Source organism: Zootoca vivipara, chromosome 11, assembly GCF_965207765.1.
Source record: "Zootoca vivipara chromosome 11, rZooViv2.hap1.1, whole genome shotgun sequence".
NCBI lineage: Eukaryota > Metazoa > Chordata > Lepidosauria > Squamata > Lacertidae > Zootoca > Zootoca vivipara.
Genome location: NC_142594.1, coordinates 45,740,983 through 45,768,345, shown reverse-complemented (window position 1 = coordinate 45,768,345; position 27,363 = coordinate 45,740,983). Strand labels below are relative to the sequence as shown.

The following is a 27,363-nucleotide window of genomic DNA, read 5'->3' as shown; positions in this document are numbered from 1 at the left end:
AGAGGGACTGGCTGACCAAATCCGACTAAGGAGGAGAGGACGAGGTCAGGGAGGGTCCAAAATGGAAGCCCCGCTGTTTCCTGCTCCAAAGGCGCTCTCTGGCCACCAGGTTGGGGGTGGGGGGGTGAGTTAGGTATGTGTGCTTGTAAAGCAGAGCTCTCCTCCTTTTTTAAATGCTTGGGGTGAGATTGGCAGGCAGGGCCCAGGAGGCTAGTAGTTCGCCTGGGGGGTTTTCCTCAGTGGAAGGCTGGCTCAATGGACGGGGGTCCGCCTTGCTGCCAATGAGGAGGGCTCGTGTGCTTTTAATAGCTGTGAGCGGGAAAGGAGGATCCGAGCAGGAAGTGGAGCATGACAAGTTGCACCTGCCCAAATTCACTCCAGGGTGCATCTCTGAGGAGGGCTGCGTGCCTGTGCAGCTGGGCGTTCCTCATGGAGCTGTGCTCTCTTGCAGAAAGGAGTTTCTTCTGCTCTTAAAAGCCACACACCTTTGGCTTGCAGGGCTGGCCCAAGGCATTTTGGTGCCTGAGGCAAAGGGTCAGATGGCATCTCTACAGGCACAGACCCGCACACAGAACTGAATGCAACTTCACCAACAGCACTGAGGGTATAGGGGACGGGGATAGTGTGTGTTGCACACACAGCATTTGCTGCCTCCATCTGCTCTGTTGAGTAGGGTCAGCTCTGCTGACTTGGAAAACCTTCTCCTGGAGCTAAGGTAAGGTTACCCAGGGAGAGTCCTCAGATTTACAAATCAGTCCCCATACAAAATCCATTGAAATTGAAAAGTGTCCCTGGATTCATTGAAAAAAATCTGATAACCTTATACTAAGGTAGAGAGAAATCTGTTGTTGTTACTTATTATGTAACACAGCAAAATGTGTTTGATTGGCGTAACTTAGTGATAGAACACATGCAGAGGTTGCATGCCAAAGATCTTAGGCTCAGTCTCCAATTAGCATCTTGAGTTAATTACACTGTCTGAAAAACTGGAGAGCCACAGGTAATGTCGCTCCTGTTGTTGATAACATCAAAATGTTAAAGTGTGACTGTTCCCTCTGATTAACCACTGGGTAGTTATTCATCTATAGTTATCATTTTGCCCAGTCCCCTCCTGGACTTATTAAAGGAAAATATTTGCACTTTTCCCTCTGGACTGCCTATTGCAGTGAAAACACACAACATTGTTGATTTTGACCTAACTGTTCTAACCAATCCATTTATGGCCAACCTGCATTCCCAGGATCAGTCCTTGTCTTTGGACAAATTATTATGCACTTCTGAATTTGTGGTAGTGGTCTTGTTGTTGGGGGTCTGTTCTCCCCAGTATTCAATATTGGCTCATTTCCTTTCTAGGTTAGAGTACCGGTACTTGTTCTTTAATTCTTTAACACAAAAGTCCTATTCCAGCATTAGTTGCAGGGGTAAGACTAGGGCAGGGGTGGGGTGCACTCATATGTTGACTAGTCCTGCCCATAGCATCCCAAGTAGTAGCATGGATACCTGCAGGGAGGGAGCCTTCACATATACTTATGTATGTGTGAACACTCCTTCCTTGCCACATGCAAACTGTGCTACTCCCCACTTTTTGGTTTTAGCCATGCATAAAATGCCTGACTGTAAGATTGTAGTGAACATTAGTCATACTTAGAGTAAACCTATTGGAACTGGATGTCACTAAGGTCCATTCATTTTGGTGGCCCTACTCTGAATAGAACTTGGTTGGCGCAGGACAACACAGAGCTTCTAACATCTAGGTGCATATTTGAGGATCACTAAACAAATATCACTATTTGAGCAGCCTGTAGTGGGCATCACCAGTGTTTTGAATATTTTTCTTGCAAGGCATGGTAAGGTTTATGTAAAGCACTTATTCTAAGCTATGAGTTTGCTTTAAAAGAATTATGGTTTGAAGAAAGTTCGCTACTGCAAGATATGTAACTTCAGATGGATAAACTGAAGTAGAAACAAACAAAAATGCAAAGATAGGCAATACGGAAAGGACACAATGAAAAATGGAGCTGCTGAAAATTAAATTGTTAAATTCTCATGGGCTGTGCAAGCCATATGGCTGGAAAGAGAGTATGTAGTTTTTTAAAAAAAAGAAACCCTGGAAAAATGACCGTATTGAATTTGTATGGAATGAAAAACATAACTCTGACTAAGACAATAACATATGGCAGAAAGTGACAAGACAAGGTATTTATCATTAGTTACCATTTATCAAAATATATTAGAAATTAAGTGTAGTTTCTGTTGCTTGCAAGTTACTAAACTACACTGTTAAGGCAATACTACAGTAAATAAAAATGCAACATTTTTATCAACACTGATACAAAATACATTAGGAACAATTTTAAATCCTCTATCCTATCCCCTCAAAGATTGGGAATCTTTTATATAGTCAGCTGGTACCCCAAACTCCCATTTTCACTCTAACAATGGTAAACTTAGCAAGAGGAAGGCGTCACAATCCCCAAACTACCCACTCCTCAGCTTTTTTTGTGTGTTTGAAAACAACACACCCATCCTATCATAGTGTTGCAGAATGCAGATGGGCCCATTCTGAAGGCTCCAGGTTTGAAACTTAGCACAAACCCTAGAGCTGAAAAATATCTGATACCTTAGAGAAAGCTGCTGCTATTCAGAATAGTCAGTATTGAAAAGTAGCTCAATGACTCTAGCATAGGGGAGCAACATTTATTTATAAAGCCTATCCAAGTGAGTTCTCCACATGACAGATGCCATAAAACCCGTTTACTTTAGGAGAAAGTGGATAAAGGCTTTTTCTTCCTTTTCGAATGAAGCTAAAGCATGGGAGATTCAAGACAGAAAAAAGTACCACTTCAAACACATGGTTAAACAATGGATTGATTGATTGATTACGGTTCTTGACCAGCACACATAAATATGCAATACATAAAACAATAAAGGAAAAACAGTAATAATCTAAAAATAGGCAATAAATATAGGTTTTAACATTTTTTTAAAAAACAATGGAATTTGCTGCAACAAGATGTGGAGGGAAGTGACTATTAAGGGCTATTAGTGATGATGGCTACATTTTGCTTTCAGGATCAGAGCATAGCTGTCAACTTTCGGATTTGAAAATAAGGGATCAGCAGCAGCCTCACCTGTCCCGGGGACAGTCTATGGTATATCTAACAATCCAGAATAGCAGAGGGAAACGGCGCTGGAATAAGGGAGTTTCCCGCAAAAAAAAGGGAGAGTTGACAGCTATGGATCAGAGATGGCATTGGCTCCGAGTAACAATTTCTGGGCAACAACAGAGGAAAGTGGCTATTGCACTCATATCCTATCAGGGCTTTCTGTAGGCATTTGATTGGCCAGTGTGGGAACACAGAATGCTGGAGCAGAAAGGCCTTTGGTCTTACCTAGTAGCAGGACTCTTTTTGTGTTTACATGTTAGCATATACATCAGTTAGGTCATGTCATTGTCTCCATGCCTGTACCAGGAATGCAACTGAGCCAACACACATGTACCGGTAGCATGGGGTTTTCTACTGCATGATGACAGTCTTGGTTTATGCAAGCTATTTAAAGACGAGGTTAGTAAGGGAATACATTTAGAACAACAGGAAATCTTCTGCATCAGCTTCATAAGCTTCTACCATGGGGAGAAAATTAAAGCTTACATATGTCAGATATGATTTACAAGTATTTTTAATGGAGTGTGAACTACTAGAATAGATGAACAAAACTTTGATATCAAAGCTTACTACTGAGCAGTCATTGTTGTTTTTTCTGCAACTGACAGCAAAAAAAGGAGACTAAAATCAATATTGGCATTGGTTTGCGCTGAATACAATCAATTAGAGAATGTGGAAGTATTTTTATTTAAAGAGAGGCAATGCAAAACAAAAGAAACCACAGATACATAGTTCATTCAAAGGTGGTGGTGGGAGGGGATCATAGCAGTAAATCAAAGTGTTATTGAATAGCAAGTGATCGTAACATAGGACTATGGCAAAAACAGCTACAGAAACCTTAAAATAGATACAGTACCTTTTATTATGTTTACGTATGCATTGCTTGCACTGGCTGCCAATTCATTTCCAGGCCCAAGTGCTGGTTTTGACCTATAAACCCTTTAAGGCGCCAGGTGAAAGTGTTCCTTTTTAACCAGGCCCTTGGCTGCTTGACCTCCAATGCCCTTTTAAGTGTGTTATGGGAGGGGTTGCGGGCGGTATTGGTTTTTGTTCTTGCTTTTATTATGTTTCTTCGTCTTGTATTTTTAGGTTGTGAACTGCCCTGAAGTCTATAGATGAAGGGCAGTATACAAATTTATTAATATAATAATAATAGGTGGAGCAGGTGTCTATTTTCCAGTAGAAACGCCTCCTAGTGAGATCACATCCGGCACACTTATGTTCTGCTTCAATTTCATAGAATCATAGTCATAGAGTTAGAAGAGACCACCAGGGCCATCCAGTCCAACCCCCTGCCAAGCAGGAAACACCATCAAAGCATTCTTGACATATGCCTGTCAAGCCTCTGCTTAAAGACCTCCAAAGAAGGAGACTCCACCACACTCCTTGGCAGCAAATTCCACTGCCAAACAGCTCTTACTGTCAGGAAGTTCTTCCTAATGTTTAGGTGGAATCTTTCTTGAATTTCCTTCCTTCTAAAAGGGCGCCACTCCTTAATTTGCATGTGTATGTTTACAGGGCGTAGAGAAGATCCAGGGTTCACAGGGTGTGTATACAAAGATATTAGAATGTCTATACAGAATCTGGGTGGGGCTATTTGACCACAGATTTCGCAGTATACTTGTTGGCAAAGTAAACCCAGCTGATCTCTTGCAGAAAGCAACAGTACATGTTTGATCCACTAACTATGCTCATGTGCCAACTTTGGCTAACTTTTGGGATGGGGGAAGATGAGCAATATACCTCCCTTTATTTTGCAATACTTTTCTTTGGTAAACTTCTTGTTATGATCTGAACATAAGAACACAGGAAGAACCTTTCTAAGCCAGTGTTCTGTTCCCACAGTGGCCAACTGCAAGCAGGACCTGAACACCAAAACTGATTTTTCCATTTGTATATATTATCTGTAACATGACATTGTACTATAATTAGGCTTTGGAACTTCCCCAGTGCCAAAACACCAATTGAAGCCTTGGGGAATATATCATGGGGTCACTTCTCACATTAGCTGTTTTATGAAGTGCAGGCACCCAGGGAGGCTGCGGGGTGCTGGAGAAATATCTACGGGGTGGGGGGCACACACAGACCGCCCTTGGCCGCCTCACAATGTTGAGGTAAGATCAAAACCTCACATTGACAACAGCAGCAACAACAATAATAATCCCCAAGTGCCCCAAGAACAAGACAGAAAAATGGAAGCCTCTTTCATATGACAAACTGGATGAGATTTTGGAACAGCACTGATGATAACCACCTTTAAGAATGGAGTCAAGAGTTCAGTCAGCCCTGTACACTTTATTTGGGATTGTTTCCCACCTGTCTTGTTTGCTAATGGTGTGCTTGCCAGCATGAAGATAACTATTGAGAGTGGAATTCATATCCACCTTTGCTGATTTAGTCTTCCCTCATAATTCAGGCTAATGGCCTCAGGATGATCCAGGATTAATTGCTACATGTGACCTCAGGAACACTTTGCACCAACTTTACCTGGCAAGACCACTGTGTTCTTTGGTTGGCAGGTCTATATGGGACATGCAATCATGCTTTCAGTCACCTTTAGGCAGTAGAGATGGCTCTGTTAGGGAAAATGGGGGGTGGCCCCACAAATCTCAGTCTGTCCCCATCAGCTTGCCTTATTTACAGCCAGTTCAAGGAATGGTGGCCACCTGTCAGCAGCCTTTGTAAAACACATCAGTGAGGACGATGGAGACAAAAGTAGAATTAGTTCTGCGTGGATCCTTCTTCCAGGAAGCATGAAGAGGAAGATACCGGGAAGGAAACAAAATGCTGCAGGAAGCCTGCTAAGCTCCACCCCCACTGGCAACCTGAGCTTGTTAAACCCTTTCATGCATGCAAGTGTGGGTCAATAACTGTATATTACAAATTTATTTGCATAATTAGCAATTATTTTGCAAATGTATATTGCTATCACCCAAAAAAGAAAAGAATATTGACTAAGTCACAGATATGCACTAATGTTAGGTATGTATTTGGAGGTGTGTAAACTTAGAATAGAATAATAGAATTGTAGAGTTGCCAGAAGACCTTCCTCAAGGAAGCAGAGTTCATGTTCAAAGCCAAAAACTTCCCGATGGCACCCATTGGTTTACTTTCAGTATTTCTCTCTCTCTTCCTGGGCCACAACCTTCAACAGGAAGGAATTATGCCCCAAGGCCCTTCAGCATCCTGCCCAGAGTCTCATAGTCACTTGCTATATGTTAAAGATTGTGTCTGGCAGTAGTTTATACCCACATGAATCAAAAGGAAGGGTTTGTAGTCAGTGGGCTTTATACCGTAAGACATGGCAACTTCTCTGTCACATCATGAATCTTTGCACCTGGAAGACAGCACACCTCCTGGGACACTCTGTTATCCCTGCCCACTGCTGCTTCTTGTCCCCCCTCAGTAGGGAGTCACCTACCACCACCAGACGTCTCTTCCTTCTGGCAGCAATTGTTCTGTACACAATACCTTCTAAACCACCTCAGAGTGTTCTGAGGTGTGCAACTGCTGTTCTTGCTCCTCTGGTCCAGAATCAGAAAATAGATTGCTGGCAGGGTAGGAGTTTGGGGCCTCTAATGTGGACATATTTTTTTCCAATCCCTGCATTCAGGCCAACATAATGAGCTTAGCAGGATATTATTAAGATAGGTTACAAAAGCAGGAGTATTATGGCTTGAGAACTTCTTACTCCTTCATCTCAAATTGCTATTTTTCAAACTGCAATTCTCCTTTTTCTGATATCATTTCTTCGGTAGGTAGCAAGCAGGTTATCAAAATACTCATCCACTGTCAGTAGCCTTGGATCTGAAGGGCTTAGGTCAAGAATGGAAAACTATTCGTCCATCTCCTCCCATCTCTTCCTCCTGTGGGGGGTGGCAGGAATAATTCTGCCCACTGTATCTTCCACAGCCAACTCGGTGTGTCTTGAGGTTGACAACTGCTGTCCTAGCTCCTCTAGCCCAGAAATGGTGTCCAAGGTGAGGACCTGGGATCCATTTTGCAGCTCCAGTGACACAGCAAGGCTCCCGATAGCCCTGCTTCTGTGCATCATGTTCCTCCAAGGGTTTCTCTCCTGCAATGGGTGATCATCCTCCTCTGTAGAGGCACCTCAACTGTGTTGCTGTTCCAACAACGTCCATGGTGCTCTATCTAGAAATTCTGCATCTTGCCCAGTAGTTCTAAGTGTGGATAGGCTTCTTGGGACTTCTCACCATAATGAAACACAGAGGAACATAAAATACATTTTAACTCTAACTCTAGGAGTGGTGCTGCAAATTAAGATGAATGCATTCATCTTCCTGAAAGGAAAAGATTGCAGAAATGATTTCATAACAGCAGCAGGGTTTGGAAGATTTTCTACAATACTTGGAGGAAGCCAGCAGATGTTAATATCCTGCTCAACCCACAGCAGAGGTAAATTTATTATCCCCCCCCCCCACTCACCCGCCCCAACCTTAAGCATTCAAGTATATTCCTGTGCAATTTTGCCAAATAGTTGCAGTTTACCAATGGGGAGAAAATGGGAGATTGAGATTCTTCTAGATTGAGCCTCAGTGAGATATGAACAATATTGATTTTTAGTGATGACGAGTAGCTTGTGAGGTGCTATTTTATCCCCTAGGCCATAGCTAAATGATAATGGCTTTTACATGTTGCCAAAGAAGAGCAGTTGGAAAGGAGCTTTGAAAGGGAGTTTAAGTCTCAGACTGAACTGCAGTTACCAGTAGCGATTACCTGGGAGAATAGCTGGAAATAAGGCATGTGGTTAAGTGAAAATGCTAATGCTTAGTGAGAGTTAACTGAAGACCTAAGCATCTGTTTAGTGTTTACATCAGCACATTTTGAGATGAGCCAATATTAACAAAAAGCCTTCAGGAATTAACATGCACGGAAATTTCTGTACAATGTCTTTTGCTGGATGGCCTCCTCTCTAGAGAAATCAGACTTCAGAAGCATGGAGATCTGTTCTAGCATGACTTGCATTTATGATCTAGAAAGTTAAGGGTATGGGTGGAGAATCTGTGGCCCTCTAGATATTTGTTGGCCTATTATAAGGTTACCAGACATCCCCGTTTCCCAGGGACAATCACCGGATTTACAAACCAGTCCCCATACAAAATCTATTGAAGTTTAAAAGTATCCCCGGATTCATTTTAAAAAAATCTGGTAACCTTAGCCTAGTACTCCCATCAGCCCCAGCCAGCATGTTCAATGGCTAGGGGTGATCAGAGCTGTAGTCAGACAACATTTAGAGTGCTTCCCTGTTCTTCATCTCTGGTTTAGAGAGATAGCTGTCTGTGCCTCAGTTACACAGGCCCTGGTTATTTCCAAACTAAGTTATTGCTATGTGTTCTATGCAGGGCAGCCTTTAAAGACAGTATGGAAACTTCAGCTGGTACAAAATGCAGCTATTAAGATACTGATGGAGGCCCAGTGGTTGGAGTATATAGCATTATTGCTGGAACAGCAGCATTTGTTGCCTATTTGTGCTGATACTGCCCTTTAAAGTTCTAAACTTTCTGGGATCCAGCTATTTGAAGTACCACCTCTACCCATATGAATCTGTGCAGGCCTTAAGGTGAGCCTCAGAACCCCTGCTTGTAGGCCTGCAGCAATCTAATAGATTGATAGGTATGAGAGATGATGGGGCCCTTTTGGTAGTGACTCCAAAGAGAGTTAAGAGATTGAGGTTCTGACTACATTACACAGCAAGTGAAAGAAAAGAAAGAGGAAAGGATGAAAGAGATAGGAAAATGGTGGACAGAAAACTATGGGAGTGAAATTAATCTAAAGGAGAGAAGTTAATATAACTAGCCAGACAGGCCGAGTTTCAGGAGCTTGACTCGTCAAAATGAGTTTTTAAAAAGGACAACAGTGAGACAAATATCATAAAGTTTGCAATCTAGGCAATTTATCTTTAACTCGGCTTGAGGGATTATCTAGAGATAAAAAAGGATTTTAACGTAATAAAACCAAGACACATTTTATGATCCTATCATCGGGAAAAGGATGCAACTGAGCTCTACTTAACAACTGTCAAAAGTAGTACAAGAACCTCAAGAGAGTCTCCAAGATTTCTTAATTAGAGAGCTGGACCCGAGGAAAAAAATCCTGTTTACCTCAAACCTAATGTATGATCCCACCAGACAAAACGTTCTGCTCCATTCCATCCTTAAAGGACTACAGAGTTAATATTTGGCTTATGTTACAGCCTTATATAAAAGGACAACTGATACTGTATTTGAAAAAAGGAAACATAGTTGTCAGTGATGAAATAGAGACCCAGCAGAAATAGGAAAATAGAATGTGTGTTATGACAGGAAAAAACTGCAGCAGCAGCTCCCTGCTCAAGTTCTGGCTGGAACGTCTTCACCATGGAAAAGTATAACCCTCTGCTGAATGAGATAAGGGAACTGAAAGCCAGCTCTGAAGAAATTAAAGATATAAGAGCTGAAATTAATTTCCCAAAACAATCTTTTCAGAGTACCAACCTCCCTGCCAATAGTAGAAAAGGGGAGGGGCACTGATAAATACAACACCAAACATAGTTTTTAGGTGTTGCCAATAAATAGCTGGCACCAAAACAGGGGCCACCTAGAACCACAAATCACAAGAATGTGCCATATCTTAACTCTGATTATTCTGACAGTCTCATGTGCCCTAGATGATGAGCAAACAGATCACTTATATTATTTCATTGGCTCAAAGGCATTTAGATACCGATTCGTCCTTAGCATCTCTAAGTGGTAAACATTTTTTTTAAAAAACCAAATAGGGAAAAAATTTTTAAAAAACCCAACACCACCTTTAAGTTATCATGCCCACCTACCAGAGACAGGATGTTTTGTGGATAGGACCCTTGATTCTGATGCACAGGAATTTCCCTTCCCTGCCACTCTGGTTACAGCCAGTGTGGGACCAGCTTGATCCAGATGAAGAAGTGGTGAACTTGGATGCGGCGATAAAGCTGGCCATGGGGCTTTTAAGGCCCTCGGAATGCTGTGGTCATAACACTAGAGACAAGAACCACAGCCGACAGTGGACAATCAGCTTGGAACACCCTCATTCTTCTGCTTTTCTTCAACCGTGGTACAAATTAGTGGGCCCTGATATAAAGATCATACATAAATCAATCCAGCTATTGGCATATTACTGGCCAGGATACAGGAGATGGTTTATTCTTTTCTGGGAGAAGAGTGTGAAGTGAAAATAACTAGAGTTTGTGTTAAGCTTCTGTTAATTTAGCCTATCTTAAGCTTTTTCTTCCATTAACTTGTGGGGAGAGGCAGGCAGATTCCAGTGCAGTTGACTAAATTTATGTGACTGTTGTACTGTTTAGGCCTCCGCTGAAGTGGTTCTGAATCAATAAAAGAATGATTTTTTTTCTCCCTGGACTATAGTATAACATATACCATTAGGATTTAAACTTCCCACCTCTAGAAGTGAGAGTGAGCAGAGGGCCCTGGCTTTTAAGTTATGCTAGTATTCCTGCCAGCGATGGTAATGCTTTTAGGCATTTCAGCACTTTCCCCTCTGCAGAGGCAGGAGAACTTTTAGGATGGTCCATCCTCAGGGGCTGATGGATCCAGTGGATTTTCTGGCTTATATGACTGGCGCTCCTGTCAAAGCCCTGTTCAACAACTGGAACATCCAAAGGCTCAGGTTGTTGACACAATCACCCTTGAGCACCGTCTCCTGCTTTGTGGAGCCCGCTTGGATCCCTGGTATATGCCAGAGCTTAGGGCAAGGAAGCAAACTGGGGGTCGCTCTTACGTGAGTAGAGGAAAACTTGGATCAAATGCAAATGAACCACGGTCAAGCAAGAAGAGAAAGGCATTTGAATATTCCTGAGTTCCCATACTACCAGTCATTCTTAGGAAGAGTACCTCTTTGTGGATTAATTTACAGAGGTAGCAGCCAAGACCAACCATAACCTTCCTGCCATGCACTTCTCAGCATTAGCTTTCCAGGCAGTATGGAGATTTCTGGTGTCAAATAACCTAGCTATGGAATATTTTAAAACAGCAGTGAGGCAGAGTAGCACAACAAAATGCTTTACAACAAAGGTCTCCTGTAAACTGATCTTGAAGAAGATCCCAAACTGGTCATAGTAGTTCAGCTGAATGACACTGAATGGGCACAATGGAGGCAGAGAAGTAATATCAATTTTCTGCCATAGCCACCACCCAATAAGCTCTAAAATGTGTTCTGCACTATGTTCAGTTGTGTTTCATCTTATTTTCCTGCATTTGTACTGTATCACTTAGGAAACATTCATACTTGCATTTGTAGTTTTTTTAAAAAAATCCACAGAAAAACCAAATGTTTAGAACAAGCCTCCTATCATTGCTAGCATCAGCTCAAGTAAAGAGTGCTGGAGAAATTTTCCAGTGTTCTATTCAGAACATGGAAACAGTGATTAGTCCTACAAATCTGCAGATAACGCTCCTTCTTGACAGTATGAACAATAGACTCATTTTAAAGCAGAATGGCTTCCATTAGTCATTCAAAGGAACAAAACCAAGAAGGAGAGTCATGTTGCATGCAAGACAAGAATTTCAAGCCATTTTGTTTTAGATTAGTGATACAGTTCTGTTGGTAGCAGATTTCTGAAATTTTGTTTGCATCAGCAAAAGGCTGAAGGAGACAAATCCCAGTAACTCATAGGACAACAATGAAAAATTAATAATTTTCCAGAAAAAAAATGCAAGAAACAGACAATACTGGGTATAATAAAGGAACGATCTTGAGTCAAGTCTATGGGTGCTTTGTATGTAAATAGCACATATGTTCTATATAGGAAATGTGGAATAGAAGCTACAGTCATACCTCAGTTTAAGTATGCCTCAGTTTGAGTACTTTCGGTTTAAGTACTCCGCGGACCTGTCTGGAACGGATTAATCCACTTTCCATTACTTTCAATGGGAAAGTTTGCTTCAGGTTAAGTACGCTTCAGTTTAAGTACTCCGTGGACCGCCTGGAATGGATTAATCCACTTTCCATTACTTTCAATGGGAAAGTTCACTTCAGGTTAAGTACGCTTCAGGTTAAGTACAGACTTCCAGAACCAATTGTTTACTTAAACCGAGGTACCACTGTATTTGGAAAGATAGGAAGTGACGCAGAACACCATTTGTACCCCAAACTCCCCTTAGTCCCCCAGCCTTTGACAAGACTCAAGAGAATAAACTTGAAAATGATTATAGTTGGAAGACTAGGCCAATTGGTTTTAGTGGTTTTGCTAAGCTGGGAAGTTCATAAAGGGTCTGTCTCAAATTGATGTGCTTCAGGATGCTAAATGCCCAGCTTGGGTTTGTATTAATGTAACTGTTGCATTGAGGAGTTGGAAAAACAAGTAGAACATTCCAATGGGAAATCATTTGGAACAATCCAGTTCATTTGGGGTAGCACCTTTCATCAATGAGATATGGCAGGATAAGAAAAGAATTCAGAGAATGGCAAGAAACAAAGTTACTGTATAAGGAAAGGCTGGAGGAACTTGTTACACCTTTTAATGTTAGGTATGTTTTCTTTGCATGTTCTTTTTATGGCTCTTTTGTGGCTGTCAGTGAGTGCATGAATCAACTTTCTGCTTTCTCTCCAGAAAACAAAAACAGAGAGGTAATTTCAAAAAGTGACAGCACTTTTTGAAAAACGGTAACTGTGATGTAGGTGCAGGGATGGAAAGGAAACCAAAGAAATAAAATGCATGCTATATTTGCTAGAACTTGAAGAGCTCCCAGAATGCATGAGAAATGATGACAGAACTTGCTAAGGAGACAGTCCCTAGAGACAATTCCCAATGATGCTTTCCTGCAGCAGTAAACACAGGCTGAAGTACCAGTAGGAAGGTACTCACTCTACTTCACACCACCAACATTCCCAAAATGTACTCTGCACAGGCCCCGGATGGCCAATGGAAGGCCACCAGTTACAGGTAAACAAACTGCTTTGGTGGGGGGGGGGAGGGACTTCTGCTTTCCCCCAGTCTTAAAACTATAGCAACATTAATTCCATTGCAGACAAAATTGGTTCCCAGAAGACTAGATCTGGTCTCATAAGAAGCCTGCTGGAATGTGCAGCAAAAGAGAAATAGAATGACTACAAGGGAGATGTTTCTTTGTGGGTGTCCTTTTGCTAGATTGGCATCTGCTTCTGCCTACAAGGCCACAGACCAGGGATAGGAAAACTATGACTCTCCAAATGTTGTTGGATGGCAACTTTTTGACCATTGGCCATGCTGGTTCGGCTAAATGGGAGTAAGTGTCCAACATCATCTGGAAAGCCACACGTTCCCCACTCCTATTGTAGACGAAGAGGTACCATTTGCCAACTAAGACAAATGGAATATTTGCACTGGCATGTGAAGATGTAAACCTGTGACTGTGTGCATGCAGTAGCTGAGGAGACCCTATTACAGAAACCTTTTTTACTCGGAATTCAATAACGGTATGTGAAATACCATATTAAAAATTAAGTTAAGACATTTCTTACTTAACAGTTACATTGTGTGAAAGGTTTTGGTGCTGATCAGGCATGCCTCATGTGAATCAACCGATGTTTGCATAGTGATTTAATGTAAAGATCTGGATGCCATTCAAAAGAGCTCTTTTTTAAATATATACAAAAGATAACTCAAGGATCTAAGCCATATTTAAAGCATTGTACAAAAATATTTTAGCATTTAAATATTTTAGCATTTAAAAGTATTTCTTCACAATTCTTACAAAAATGAATGTACAATTTGATTTTGTCTTTAAAGATTACTTATGGAAGCAGTCCCGTGACAAGGAAGCACAAAGCAAAGTGGTGTGGTTTTCCCACTCAAGGCAAAACACTGCACAGTTAAGTCATTTGGCTCTCTGAAAGGGGTGTAATTCATCTTCTTCACTGTTTCCTTAGTTTATATAAATAGTTACATGGTCAAGGACTTATCATTTCATCCAAAACAAGCAGAGCCGTTTCATAGAGGGTTCTGAAAACAAGAGCAGGGAGCAGCTGTGTAAGTTACACAAATGACTGGCAAATGAAGAGTTTTCCATTAACTAAAACATCTGCTTACTATGACATTTCTGATACTCTTATGCAAAAGTATGGATGTTAGATTAAAATTAATTGCTTCACGGTACTATGAACTGGGTTTTGTACTGATTAATTTATCTCTCCTAGTCAAGGCCCCATCCTGGTGATCTTCCTATGCAGCAGTATACTCTATGTACAAGGTTTCCTGTACCAAAGAGCTTATCGGGAGAGCACTGAGCTTCAAACAAAAGTACTCTGTCTCATATCCCCATTCCACACTCTTGTGTATACTGGAATAATCAAGAAAGAAACGTGCACAAGATGCTAACGGAAACAAGCCATGTTACCCTTGATGGATTCCTAAGATTTTACAAATCTGATGCATTCTCACAATGAGAAAGATACTGGGGGTAAAGTACTCAAAATCTTTATTACCTAGCTCCAAGTATTAAGAACATTGTTTGTTTATTAACATTGAGAGACGTGGCTAAGAGTATCCATCTGCAAATGGCATCAGCTGGAATCTTTTAAAGAATTAAGTAACATACTGATCACTGAATAAAAAACCACTGATGCATTCTATGTATTTGATCTCATCTTGCATGACCTAATAAGCTCAATATACATGAAGTATGGAGAAAAGCAGAAGCTTTGCTGCTAACATATAGCTGCATGTGTTGTTCAAAAACTAAACAAAAAACCCCCTTTAGAATTGCAAGAAAAAACTGAAAGGCATTTCTTTCTTTCTTTACATGCTCCATGTGGGCCTCAAATAACTGATTACTCAAGGGTCATCAGTTCAAGCCCCACATTGTGCAAAACAATTCATGCATTCCAGAGGGCTGGACTAGATGACCCTTGTGGTCCCTTCCAAATTTGCAATTCTATTATGATACATAAGGCCAATGAGAAGATAAAATCTAAACTGCTTAATACCAGAGTGCTTCATATGGTTTTATGTACTATTATTGCAAATGTTCTGATACTTTTAATGAATAGCGGTATATCAATATTTTTGCAAATAAAATTTGACACTAGAAAATAATGCATTACACACCAGCACTAGTATATATCTTTTCTACAAAGCAGAACATAAAAATTCCACCAAAGGTGTACCTTTGCATGCTGCTACCATCTTTCTTGATAATCTCGCTGTATGATGTTAACTTCGTCTGAAGGGCAGATGCTATATCCTTTATGTATGATAGCCTATGCTTACCTGCTGAAAAACATGATTATGAAAACTGAGCCTTACTGAGAAACAGAAATAGGTAGAATAGAAAAGGGAACAGAAATATTCCCTTAAGGTGTAAAAGTACGGTAAATTCACTAATCATGGCTGTACTAAAAGAATCATTTCAAGCTAGCTATGAATTCAATTGCCTTTTTGAAGAGGCAATAATTTGTTCTGAAAATCAAATAGCATTTTGTGAAAAATAAATACTACAAGGTATTTGCATTTATACAGAATCTGAAGTTTTCAGAAAGTGTTAGATCTTTGCCGCCAAGAAGAAACCTATTCGGGGGAAATGCTAGCAATTTGGTTTTTTACCCCTTCTCCAATAATTTCTAGCATAGAATTTGCCCTTTAACTAAACAACACACTCAGAGTTCATGCTTTCATTCAGCTATCTATGACCTCAAACTCTCTCTTCGGGTTAGTCAGTTAGGATTTTTACCCCAATATGAATCACTCAACATTTACAGTTGTTAAACCTCATTCCCCATTTTAACACCTATTCATGCAGCTTGCAGAGATTCCCTTGCAGCATTTTCCAGTCTGCTTGTGTTTTCAACATCTTGGATAATTTGACATCATCTGCAAACTTGGTTACTTCCCTGCTCACGTAACTCCGAATCATTTTTAACAAGTTAAGTGGCCTTGGTCCCTATACAGATCCTTAGGAGAGTCATACTTATCTCCCTCTCTTAGGAGAACCAGTTGACTTCCAATGCCTGCTTCTTGAGCTTTTACTATCAAGCTTTAACTAGCAAGCTTACTCCAAAGTCTTTGATGAGGGGTTGTCAAAAGCAATTTGGGAGTCCAGAAATCAGAATTAAACTTGTGCAACTTTCAATGATTTCAAAGTCTTGTTTTTACTCACCTTTAATTAAAGCAACAATGTACACAGTTGCTGCAATGCTGACAATCCCTTCAATTTCTTCAGACTCAATGGACTCTGTTAACTCATTTAGAAAAGATCTAAGAATGAATGGAATATGCATTAAATATACAAGTAAAGAGGAAAAAAACAAGAGCTATCAGAGTTCTTAGGTTTAAGATCCTGTGCAAAACTCTTAATAACTTCAAGGCACTGTTACCAAATCCATTGCTGTCACAGCACCCTCCCCAGGAACCTCGGAACAGCTACTTCTTTTCTCTACCTTCAGCCCAGTTTTCCCCCGCCTCCTACCTCAAACTTTCCACTTCAGCCTCTCTAGGCAGACCATAGCCCTAATCCATTTCCTAGTTAACTCCCTCCATTCCAGTGTATCTGGGTGAGGAGGTGGGCAAATAGGACAAAACACCACATCTCCATTCTTAGCATTACAATAATAGAATTCTCGAGTTGGAAGGGGCCATGAGGGTCTACTAGACCAACCCCCTGCAGTGCAGGGATCTTTTGCCCAACGTGGATCTTGAACTCTCAACTCTGAGATTAAGAGTCTCATGCTCTACCGACTGAGCTATCCCACTGCTACCAAATGTACAATTCCTGTCAATTTTCTTAAAATGTACAAGCATTTAGAAACATAAAGTCACCAATCTAATAGAACTAAATTGTCATATATATAGTTAGAGTGAGAATCCTTCTAGATGTAACCCACTGTGATAGAAACATAAGAAGTAAAGATGACATCATTTGTATAATTCAGCAACTCATGTATTTTGTCCAAATAGCAACCTTTCCTTCCACAACAATCTCTAACCCAACTTGATCACATCCAATTTGCTGCCAAAACTTTTTGTGCCCACAATCTCCCTTCAGCTAAATATCTTCTTTTGGTTATTCCAATATATTGGTATACCATGTGGTCCTCACAGAGGGCCTTTTTCTAAATAGACCAATTACTACAGTAAATGCTCTGCCCTGTTTGCAAAATACATTCGTACCTTGGATCCCAAACGCATTGCAAGTTGAACGTTTTGGCTCCCAAACGCCGCAAACCTGGAAGTGCTTGTTCTGGTTTGCGAACGTTCTTTGGAACCTGAACGTCCGATGGGGCTTCCGCAACTTCCAATTGGCTGCAGGAGCTTCCTGCAGCCAATTGGAAGCCGTGCCTTGGTTTCTGAATGTTTTGGAAGTCGAACAGACTTCCGGAACGGATTCCGTTCGACTTCTGAGGTACGACTGTACCACCTTTGCTAGAAATACATTGCTTCATGTATCAAAGAATTACATTCACCCTCTTTACAATGGTAGCTCAGTTATCTTACAATTAACCAATAACCAAATTCAATTGTTCACCTCTCAAAGTGATTTATAATTAATGCTACAAAGCATGGATCCTTCCATGTGCCAAAGTCTACCATTTTGCCATCCACAGAGTCCGTCCACACATTTATCCCTCTGCTATGCCCCAGCAATATTTAATTAAATATCTTTCCCACTACCATTACTTAATTTTGTTTATGAATTGCTTCCTCAAGCAACTCACCATGCAACAACATATATAAAACCGCCTGTGAACCACACATTGTTTATGAACCATAGTTCAGCTACTTTATTATAGATTAAAAAGTTGTAATAATATATTCATCCTATCTGAGTGAGGGAAACTGAGTACAATCATATTCAGCTTCTCATGCTGTATTTGAAAGTGAAAATGGCAAAATATTCAGTCTTCTAGGAGTATCCCACCACTGTCACCCAATACACGCTCACACTTTTCTTACTATGAAAGAGCTCTCATGGGAAAGCAAGTGCATTTCAACATCAAGCTAAACTGATGACGAAGTATGGTTTGAGCAGCAATGGTTACAAGAAAGATAGATTTTAGATTCAAGGACTATATGTGGCAAAAATTGTAGTTTCAAATGCAACAAGTTCCTGATCCCTGGAAACTGAACAGTTCAATATGAGCTCTAAAACTGTGTTTTTTAGATTAATTTTGTCAAATACAAAAATAAGTACAGTGGTACCTCGAGTTACAAACGCCTCAGGTTACAAACGCTTCAAGTTACAAACTCTGCTAACCTGGTAGTTACCTTGAGTTGAGAACTTTGCCCCAGGATGAGAATGGAAATCGTGTGCCGGGGGTGCAGCGGCAGCAAGAGGCCCCATGAGTGAAAGCACGCCTCTAGTTAAGAACAGTTTCAGGTTAAGAACGGACCTCCAGAATGAATTAAGTTCGTAACTAGAGGTACCACTGTATATGAATAGAAATAAGTACAGTGGTTCCTCTACTTACGAATTTAATGCGTTCCGAACGCACATTCGTAAGTAAAAAAAAATTGTAAGTCGAATCCCATAGGAATGCATTGGGAGAAAAAAATTGTAAGTAGAAGCAACCCTATCTAAAAATTCGTAAGTAGAAAAAATCCTATCTAAACCGCATCCAAGATGGCGGACGGAGCTCCATTCGTAAGTAGAGGTACCACTGTACATGAATAGTAAAACAGATTCTTAGTAAATAGATTTCCAGGTTAAATCAAGTATAACAGACTAGGGCATGTCATTTTAAAGGGAGAACCTTATTTTTTGCAAATTTCTTTGGTGAGTGGTCTTAAAACTGACTGCCCGTCATTCTGCTCCAATACATATACTTGAGAAACTGAAGCAACTTGGAAGTGTCTTTGTTCATCCATTTTGTTCTAGGAAATGCATGGTAGAATAGGCTTCAACTAGATAGCTTAAAGCCCGGGGTGGGGCGGGGTGGGAATAACAGTAGCTTGCTTCAAGATAAAGGCATTGACTGGAGAATAGCTTGTCACTTACTGCCAAGTCAGAGACCATCTCCTCTCTCTGATACAGCTGTCAAACTAAGCCAAGGAACACAGCCCAATTGCCTGGGGTTGGGGGCCCCATAGTGGCAATCTACAATGCATTTTGATAAGGGCAACTGCATGCATCCCGAGTAAAAAAAAAGGTAAAGGTATCCCTGACCGTAAGGTCCGAGTAGTGATGACCAAATATGTATATTTAAAGTAGAACCCATTTTCCTGATTATTATTTTCCAAAAAAATGTAGGGTGGGTGAACATTGCAGGCCTAAAATAGCTGTGATTGTATTATGTTTGAAGACTGGTAAAACTAGTCTTCAACATACTAGTGCTAAATTAGGGTTCCAGTAAAAAAGAAAGTATAACTAAATGCATTCGGGCTGCCATTATAAAGTGTAGGTCTGAAGGAGCTCCTACCAATTTGTAAAATAAAGGAAGGAAGAAACAAAAAGCCTAGCATAAAAGTTGGCTGATAGACATGGAGATCTGCCAGTGGATATTAACTGCCTTTTTATCTACAAGGAATTAAAGCTTGGCTCCAGTTCATACTTACCCCGTCAGCTCTCTCATTCGCATGCTCATGTCAAGCACTGCCATCAGCAGCCCACATCGCACTCAAGGGTTCAACTGCATGGTACAGGGGAGGAAGGTACACTTGCTCCTCCACAATCTGGGCAGAAGTACAAGCAGTGATGCAAGAAGAAATGGAGCTATCTGCTCTGGGGGGTGGGGATAGAAAGAACTTACCTGACCACATTTGCTGACTTGTTCACTATTGCCATCAACATGCTTGAAAGTGGGGGGAGGTCTGAAAAAGACTTGGGTTGAATCAGCTCTTCTGGAGTGGACGCCTAAAGCGGAAGAAACCCAGAGACTCTATTCAGGCAAACTGGAAGTGAATACACAGCATGCAAAGCATTAAGAATTTTGATACTTTAAGTTTATGTAATATTTAACCGGAACCGCCAGAAAAAAGATTTACTAGATGTCTACAATTAGGCTTTTGAAAAAGGAAAGCTGACAGGCGGAAGGAGCATTCAGTTCCTATTGTCTCGTTACTTGATACCATTATTGAGGCAAAGCCTGGAGCCAGCCCCTTCTTGCTCAGCCCCTTGCCATGAGTAGTCCTAGAATGTGTAATGGAGATCTTATTTAAATAAATAAAAAATTATACAGTGGAACGTGTGCATGCAGAATACCACCTAATAACAAAAGTGCAGTTTTTCTAAGGATTAGGAAGCCAATCTATTTCATGAGTGAATGAGAGGTCATGAGAAATGGCTTTGGAAACTGCCATCCCCTTGACAAATGCAGTACCGGTACTTGCTACATGACATTATATCAAACAGTACATTAGCAATTGTTGTGGCTTTGATAGGGGAATGCAAACTAAGATGTAACAGCTCTTAAAGGTCTGTTGCACCTGCTGGCATTCAGAGCAGTGTGGAGGTTGACAGCAGCTTAATAGTAAATTTAGGGATCATAACTAATGGGGAACAGATGGCATAGTGCTTTCTCATTGGGTAGGAATGAGGGGTGTGTGTCCACTGACCAGCTTGAGGTCTGAACTGGCAGCTACCACTTGAAAATCTCATTCAAAGTACCATTACCAAGTCCTTCAACTCTGTGTCCTTGACACAGCCCTTACTAAAGAGTGACTCTTCCAAGCCCGCGTTTGCCATTCAGTTGAGTGAATTCCACATTTGAATGAACAATGATTAAGTGAGGAAAAAAGTATGCATAGGAGTGTGTAATTGTTTCAGAGCTTCTCTAGCACTCATCATCAATGCAGCTACATTATTATTATTATTTGGCTCTTGTGTCCTCACAGATCTGCAACTTAACAATAAGGCTGCCTTTTCTTAGGGACTTTAGGCTAGGGACTGGAGAACGGTATGAAATCACATGACAGCTCGTATCAAGCTCAGATCTGACCTGTAAGCTGCCTAGATAGGAGACAACTTGGAAGCCATACAATTCATTAGCCACTCTGAGCTCATCCATGAAAATCTACTACTACTACTACACTACTACTACTAATAATAATAATAATATTTCTATAAAATGAAATGAAAACAAATTGCACAGATCTGAACAGACAGCTGGACTAGATGTGATGTTTCTATAATCAGCCTTCACTCTACTGGTGTCCCAAGAATTTGCTTAGGTAGTATCCTTTGTATGCTTGAAAACTGCCTGAACACCCCTCGGCATATTTCCCCAAAGCCTTGGTTATTCATAGGTCCTTGAGACACTGGGTCTAATAGCAGTAAACATGTCACAGCACAGCTGAGGCTTGGTATACCCTGGCTGGGCTCCCTGATTGGGGTCCACACCAAACAAAGGAAATGGTAATTATCAGGATTTCTTGCAATGAAGAGAGCAAGGTGGATGACCATTCCTCCCCCCCCCCCACCGCCCGCAGTATACGTCTGGCAAGACATTTATTTCAGATAATTTTGAGCTGCTAAAAAATATCTAAGTGGTTTACAAAAACACAACACAGAAAACGCAAGTCTGTATAATAAAAACGAATGCAAACAAAAAAACCAGTAAGAAAAACCAGTAAGAAACAAAGACAGAAATTCAGCAGCTATGCTCCTCATCCAAGAAGCTAACTGATAGCTTTAAGATTTCTGGTGCAGCCTGTCTCATTTCTTTCTTCTGAGGGGGACACAGAGTAACTGACGGCAAAAGCTAATCAGAAGATACAGTTTAATCAGCAAAGAACCAGGAGGGAAGATACTGGTCCCCATGTCTCACCTTACAAAAGGTCACTGACAGCAACAAAGTAATAATAGGAACCAAGCATTCCTTTAGCCTTTCAGTTTTGCAGAACATTCTACATTTTGCTCACTGTAATTTTGCGTGACGGATTACTGCCATGAGAACCTTCAGGCTGAATTTCAATTCCAATAATAAGGATAGTGAGACATGAAGCATTTCTAATAACCTTGAAGCCAAAATCTTTGACATGTAGAACAGTGGTGGTTCCACACTTAGAGCAGACAGCGGCTGCAACTCTGGAAAGTACTGTATTCCACACCACTCTCTCCTTTTCTTCCCATCACTGCCGCTGCCACCTTTATACTTCTTGTTTTAGGTATTGGGTGAAGGTGAGCAGAGCCACTCAGATATCACAGTTTCAGTTCAGGTAGAATCAGTGCTTGTTAGAAGTCCCCCTCATCCCCGAACAATCTATCCAGCTTTTCTGAGTGGAAATGAACACATGTGGGCTTGAACATATTTTAAAGGCTCTTGGGAAGCAGAGTCCATGGAAAACAGATACTCCTAGCATGCTTCATAGCAGTGGCTAACCCTGTGGTACACACTACATTATTTTGGACTATAGCTCCCATAATTCCTGACTCTAATGGCTGATGCAAGCTACAACATCTGGAGGGTCACAAATTAGTCACCACTCTAGACCATCAACTGTATATAAGATGAGTGTAAAAAAAAGTAGCATTATTCAAGATAAATGAAAGGTAATTTGTTAACTGGCACTGGATTTTTGTTGTTATATTTAAACTCTTCCAAAAACTGAAGACAAACCAGTTTCTCCAACAACAATAAATTTATGGTAAGGTTATTAGACAATAAAAATGAACCACAGTTTTATAGCTGTAATAAAAAGTGCAACAGCAAGCAATTTATATTCACAAGAATAAGAACTTGGATTTATGGTGACATTCTTTTTATAAAATACACTGACTATAGAAGTTAGTACAAAAAATATATCTCAGCATCAATTCACTAATAAACCTGTGCATGATCACTTGATACCTCCATTTCCCTTCATGCTTACAGAGCATTTTCATAAAGAAAGCAAAACCAAGCCTTGTACCTTTTTTTGCAAGGTGTAGCCTGTCTCGACTACTGTTGCAGCGAGCAGAGAAGAAAGGATTCCATGGTGAACAGCTGGGCAAGTCAAAGCACAACTCTGAACCACATGTACAAATTCTCGAAGAGGCTCCTGAACAGAATGAATGAACTAGAACAAATAAAACATAGTTTTAAATTATATTATAATTATGTTTATTTATATCCGCATAATCCCTAGACTAGAACACAAAAGACAGTGTACACAAATTAAAATACAAATAAAATACAGAAGACTAAAAACATAGAAGGTAATACAGTAGTTAAAAAGTAATTAAAATGCAGATAGTAAAAAAAGCACATCATTATTTAAAAGCCTGTTGGAATAAAACAGTCTTGGAACTTGGAACTGTTGGAACTTGCCAGCAGAACAAGAGAGTCAGTTTAGCTTCTCTAGGATGGGAGTTCCAGAGTCTGAGAGAAGCCACTACCAAACATCCCTGTGAGGGTGGCGGGATCAAGAGAAGGGCCTCCCCTGAAGGTGTCAGAACGTGGGGGTGGGTTTGCCTGGCAGAATGGGGTCCTGGGCCTAAGCTTTAGAAGTCAGGCTTTAGAAGTAATAACAGCACTTTGAATAAACAGATTTAGATTTCTCAAGGATAACACTTTCAGAGAGAACAAGAGTTATGAGTCTCTGTTTTCAGGAGTTTAATCGTTTGGGTATAGCTGCACAACTCAGCACAGAGAAAATCTTCATGAAAGTCGCAGCAGCTTAATAACATGTACCCAGTAACAGCAGTCTACAAAGAGCATTGAAGGTGAACTGCCTCCTTTCATGTGGAAGAGGGAACAAGTCTCGCACCCAGTCCCAGCCAGCCCATGCAAGCAGTGCAGCATCACTCGTTTCAGAAAGTGGAGGATGGAAGGAAGTATATGCACCTTCCCATGTTGGTACTATGACACAAATCTTAGAATGGTAAATTAATTAACGTGCTCCAATTCTTTGCTGCTTAGAAACAACCCAAATCATGATCAACAGCCCAGTTCCAATAGTTTGTGCAGAATTATTTTTCCAATATAAAGAGAGTTAAAAGGCTCAAGAAGAAACAGGGTCATGAATCCTTATGAAACTGAAACTAAGAATTAATGCTGACAAAGGGATTAAACAACCTCACTACGAAATGGAAATATAGGAGTCAAGTAGCAGTGAAAGTGGAGGTAACACATTTCTGGCAAGGTTGCTATAAGGAAACAGCTTTGGAATAGTGGCATGCAAAGCTTGATGACACTACTTAAGCTAGTCCACCATCCTTTCACACTTGTACTGGCACTGAATTTCAGGCAAGCCTTTCAGCAGAGACACAGGGGGGGAAATCATGGTGCAACGTCTATGAAAGCTATTGAAAAGCCTGCTATGAAAACTAATGACCACTTTGTCCCTTCATTAAGCAGTAATTTTGCTTGTCTGGGCAGATTGTTGGTATACATAAAATGTATACAGTACTGTTACTTCTTCCTTTTAACTGGTGTGTTTTTCTGCATTTCTTTTTATTTGTGATGACCTCTTGCCTTTAGAAACATAGAATCATAGAGTTAGAAGAGACCACAAGGGCCATCCAGTCCAACCCCCTGCCAAGCAGGAAACACCATCAAAACATTCTTGACATATGCCTGTCAAGCCTCTGCTTAAAGACCTCCAAAGAAGGAGACTCCACCACACTCCTTGGTAGCAAATTCCACTGCCGAACAGCTCTTACAGTCAGGAAGTTCTTCCTAATGTTTAGGTGGAATCTTCTTTCTTGTAGTTTGAATCCATTGACTTTTTTTTAAAGTGGGTTTAAGAGTAAAAGTAGGCATCAAAAGGACACACATTTCCTTACTATAGAGAAAAATCAATACCCCTATATCTCTTTGGAGGCTAAGGTTTCTAGACTCTTTTGTGAGCTTCAGCCACGCCTGGCCAATACAGCCGTGAATGTCAAACAGAAAAGTGCTCACGTCACCTGAAAGGTTTCACTCCCCAATAATTGTAGATAGAATAAGTCATTCATTTGTCAAGAAACAAGCTGGCCAACTTCCTATGCAACAAATACCTGGATTCCTTCTTCACGCTGTCTTCTGAGTCTCAGTGCCATGCATTCTAGAATCTTCTGGAACATCATCTGAACATTGTCAAGAAGCTCTTTCCAGTCACTGCTATCAGTATTATGGGCTAAAGAAGCTTCAACCACCTCTCTCAGGATACCAAGTATCATTGGAATGCAGACATAGCCTCTGTCTAAGCAAAGAAAAACTGAATTAGCTATTAGAATTCAGATTTTAAGCTATGCCACCCCATATAACTATCATCTGTCTGTCTGCCTGTCTGCCTGCCTAATGGCTAAATAACTCCTGGAGGTTATTGATACTATGATCTTTTGATATTTATTGATTTAATTAATTTATTGCATGTATATCTCACCTTTTTCTCCAAGGCACTCAAGGTGGGGTACATGGTTCTGCCCGTCTCTCATTTAATGCCTACAACAACCCTGTGAGATACTATGTTAGGCTGAGAGGCAGTGACTGGCCCAAGGTCACCCAGAAAGCTTCATGGTACCCAGGAAGCCTGTGGCACAATGAGTCAGTGTGTCTGGTTGTTAACCAGAAGGTTGGTGGTTTGAGCCCATCCAGGGACAGCTGTGGGCAGAATTTCTGCATTGCAAGGGGTTGGACTAGAATCTAGATGGCCCTCAGGGACATCTTCCAACTCTACAATTCTATGATTCTATGGCTGAGTGGGTATTTGAACCTTGGCTTCCTAGGTCCTACTCAGACATTCTAACCACTAAACCACATCAATGTCACAGGCATTCCTCTCCAGTTTAGCTCATTTTCTGCAAGGTAGCAAAACAGGATTTGACTTATATCCCGATCATGTCTCTTTCCACCCATACCTGGTTTCTTGCACATGTGTGCACACAGAATGCCTATTCATCCAGAAACAAAGGCAGCCAAAGTCTACTCAAGAATAGGCTTTCTTAGCCTGAAACAAAGGGCTGCCCAAGTGTCAACTTAATGATATATTCAGAAGAGGATATAGTGAAGCTGCCAATTATGTGCATCAACAGGGTGGAGGCTGCTGCATAGACACTGTGGACATAATAATAATAATAATAATAATAATAATAATAATAATAATAATAATAAAGGACAGAAGTGAGGAGCCTCAAAGTTGGAGAATGGCTGTGGCTCTCCAAGCCTCTGGGCACTCAGAATCTGTCTCTCTAGGCCAGGCATGTCAAACCTGCGGCCCTCCAGATGTTTTGGCCTACAACTCCCATGTTCCCTAGCTAGCAGGACCAGTGGTTGGGGAAGATGGGAATTGTAGTCCAAAACATCTGGAGGGCCGCAGGTTTGACATGCCTGCTCTAGGCCATACGCCTGGCCAAGCATTTTTGCCCAACTGAAATGCGTCCATGAACTTGGATAAAAGCTCTCGCTTAGAGAGGGGCATGTGAGTGGGCGTAGAAAGTAACCTACTGTACCGAAGGTAAAACTGACATTTGTTGCTCTGCCTACCACTGACCCGTGGTCTATGGAAGGTTGTCCAGAAGGCAATGTGGCTTTCAGACTGAAAAAGGACCCTCATTTCTAATACAGGATAGGAACTGTTTTGGCTCTATGGCTTTGCCATCCAATTAATGCACTCAGAAAAGGAGGTATTTTGGTGAAGTAGTTAAAAGTCAGCAAAAACAAGACCTGGAGCTGACTGTGGCTCAGATCATCAGCTTCTTATAGCAAAATTCCAGCTTAAACTGAAGAAAGTAGGAAAAACCACTGAGCCAGTAAGATACGATCTAAATCAAATCCCTTATGAATACACAGTGGAAGTGAGGAACAGGTTTAAGGATTTAGATTTGGTGGACAGAGTGCCTGAAGAACTATGGATGGAGGCTCGTAACATTATACAGGAGGCAGCAACGAAAACCATCCCAAGGAAAAGGAAATGCAAGAAAGCAAAATGGCTGTCCAACGAGGCCTTACAAATAGCGGGGGAGAGGAGGCAAGCAAAATGCGAGGGAGATAGTGAAAGATACAGGAAACTGTAGATTTCCAAAAAATAGGAAGGAGAGAGAAGAGGGCCTTCTTAAATGAGCAATGCAAAGAAATGGAGGAAAACAATATAATGGGGAAAACCAGAGATCTGTTCAAGAAAATTGGAGATATGAAAGGAACATTTCGTAAAAAGATTACCATAATAAAGGACAAAAGTGGTAAGGACCTAACAGAAGCAGAAGACATCAAGAGGAGGTGGCAAGAATACACAGAGGAATTATACCAGAAAGATATGGAGGTCTCGTACACCCCAGGTAGTGTGGTTGCTGACCTTGAGCCAGACATCTTGGAGAGTGAAGTCAAATGG

At 40.9% G+C, this 27,363-nt stretch overlaps 1 protein-coding gene and 1 long non-coding RNA gene across 6 annotated transcripts in view; one reads left to right on the top strand and one right to left on the bottom strand.

The window, feature by feature from the left end:
• The first annotated feature begins 579 nt into the window (after window positions 1-579).
• LOC148684294 (uncharacterized) lies at window positions 580-14,467 on the top strand. 2 transcript variants are annotated; one of them, XR_015946322.1, is made up of 3 exons: window positions 580-715; window positions 13,933-14,014; window positions 14,340-14,467. It is a non-coding gene; the product is annotated as an uncharacterized LOC148684294 (long non-coding RNA). The 2 variants fall into 2 exon arrangements; XR_015946323.1 differs by lacking the exon at window positions 580-715 and adding an exon at window positions 12,975-13,107.
• The window catches only part of NCAPG2 (non-SMC condensin II complex subunit G2), a 39,460-nt gene continuing 25,825 nt past the window's right edge, over window positions 13,729-27,363 (bottom strand). For 2 of the 4 annotated variants that reach the window (XM_060280907.2, XM_088653795.1), the window contains exons 23-28: window positions 25,052-25,236; window positions 22,984-23,130; window positions 19,884-19,987; window positions 16,298-16,395; window positions 15,309-15,414; window positions 13,729-14,145 (exon numbers count right to left, since the gene is read on the bottom strand). In XM_060280907.2, the coding sequence (XP_060136890.1) occupies window positions 14,094-14,145; window positions 15,309-15,414; window positions 16,298-16,395; window positions 19,884-19,987; window positions 22,984-23,130; window positions 25,052-25,236 (692 nt within the window). In that variant the 3' untranslated portion in view covers window positions 13,729-14,093. The remainder of the gene's footprint in view (window positions 14,146-15,308; window positions 15,415-16,297; window positions 16,396-19,883; window positions 19,988-22,983; window positions 23,131-25,051; window positions 25,237-27,363) is intronic. The other 2 variants (XM_060280909.2, XM_088653796.1) reach the window with 1 other exon arrangement.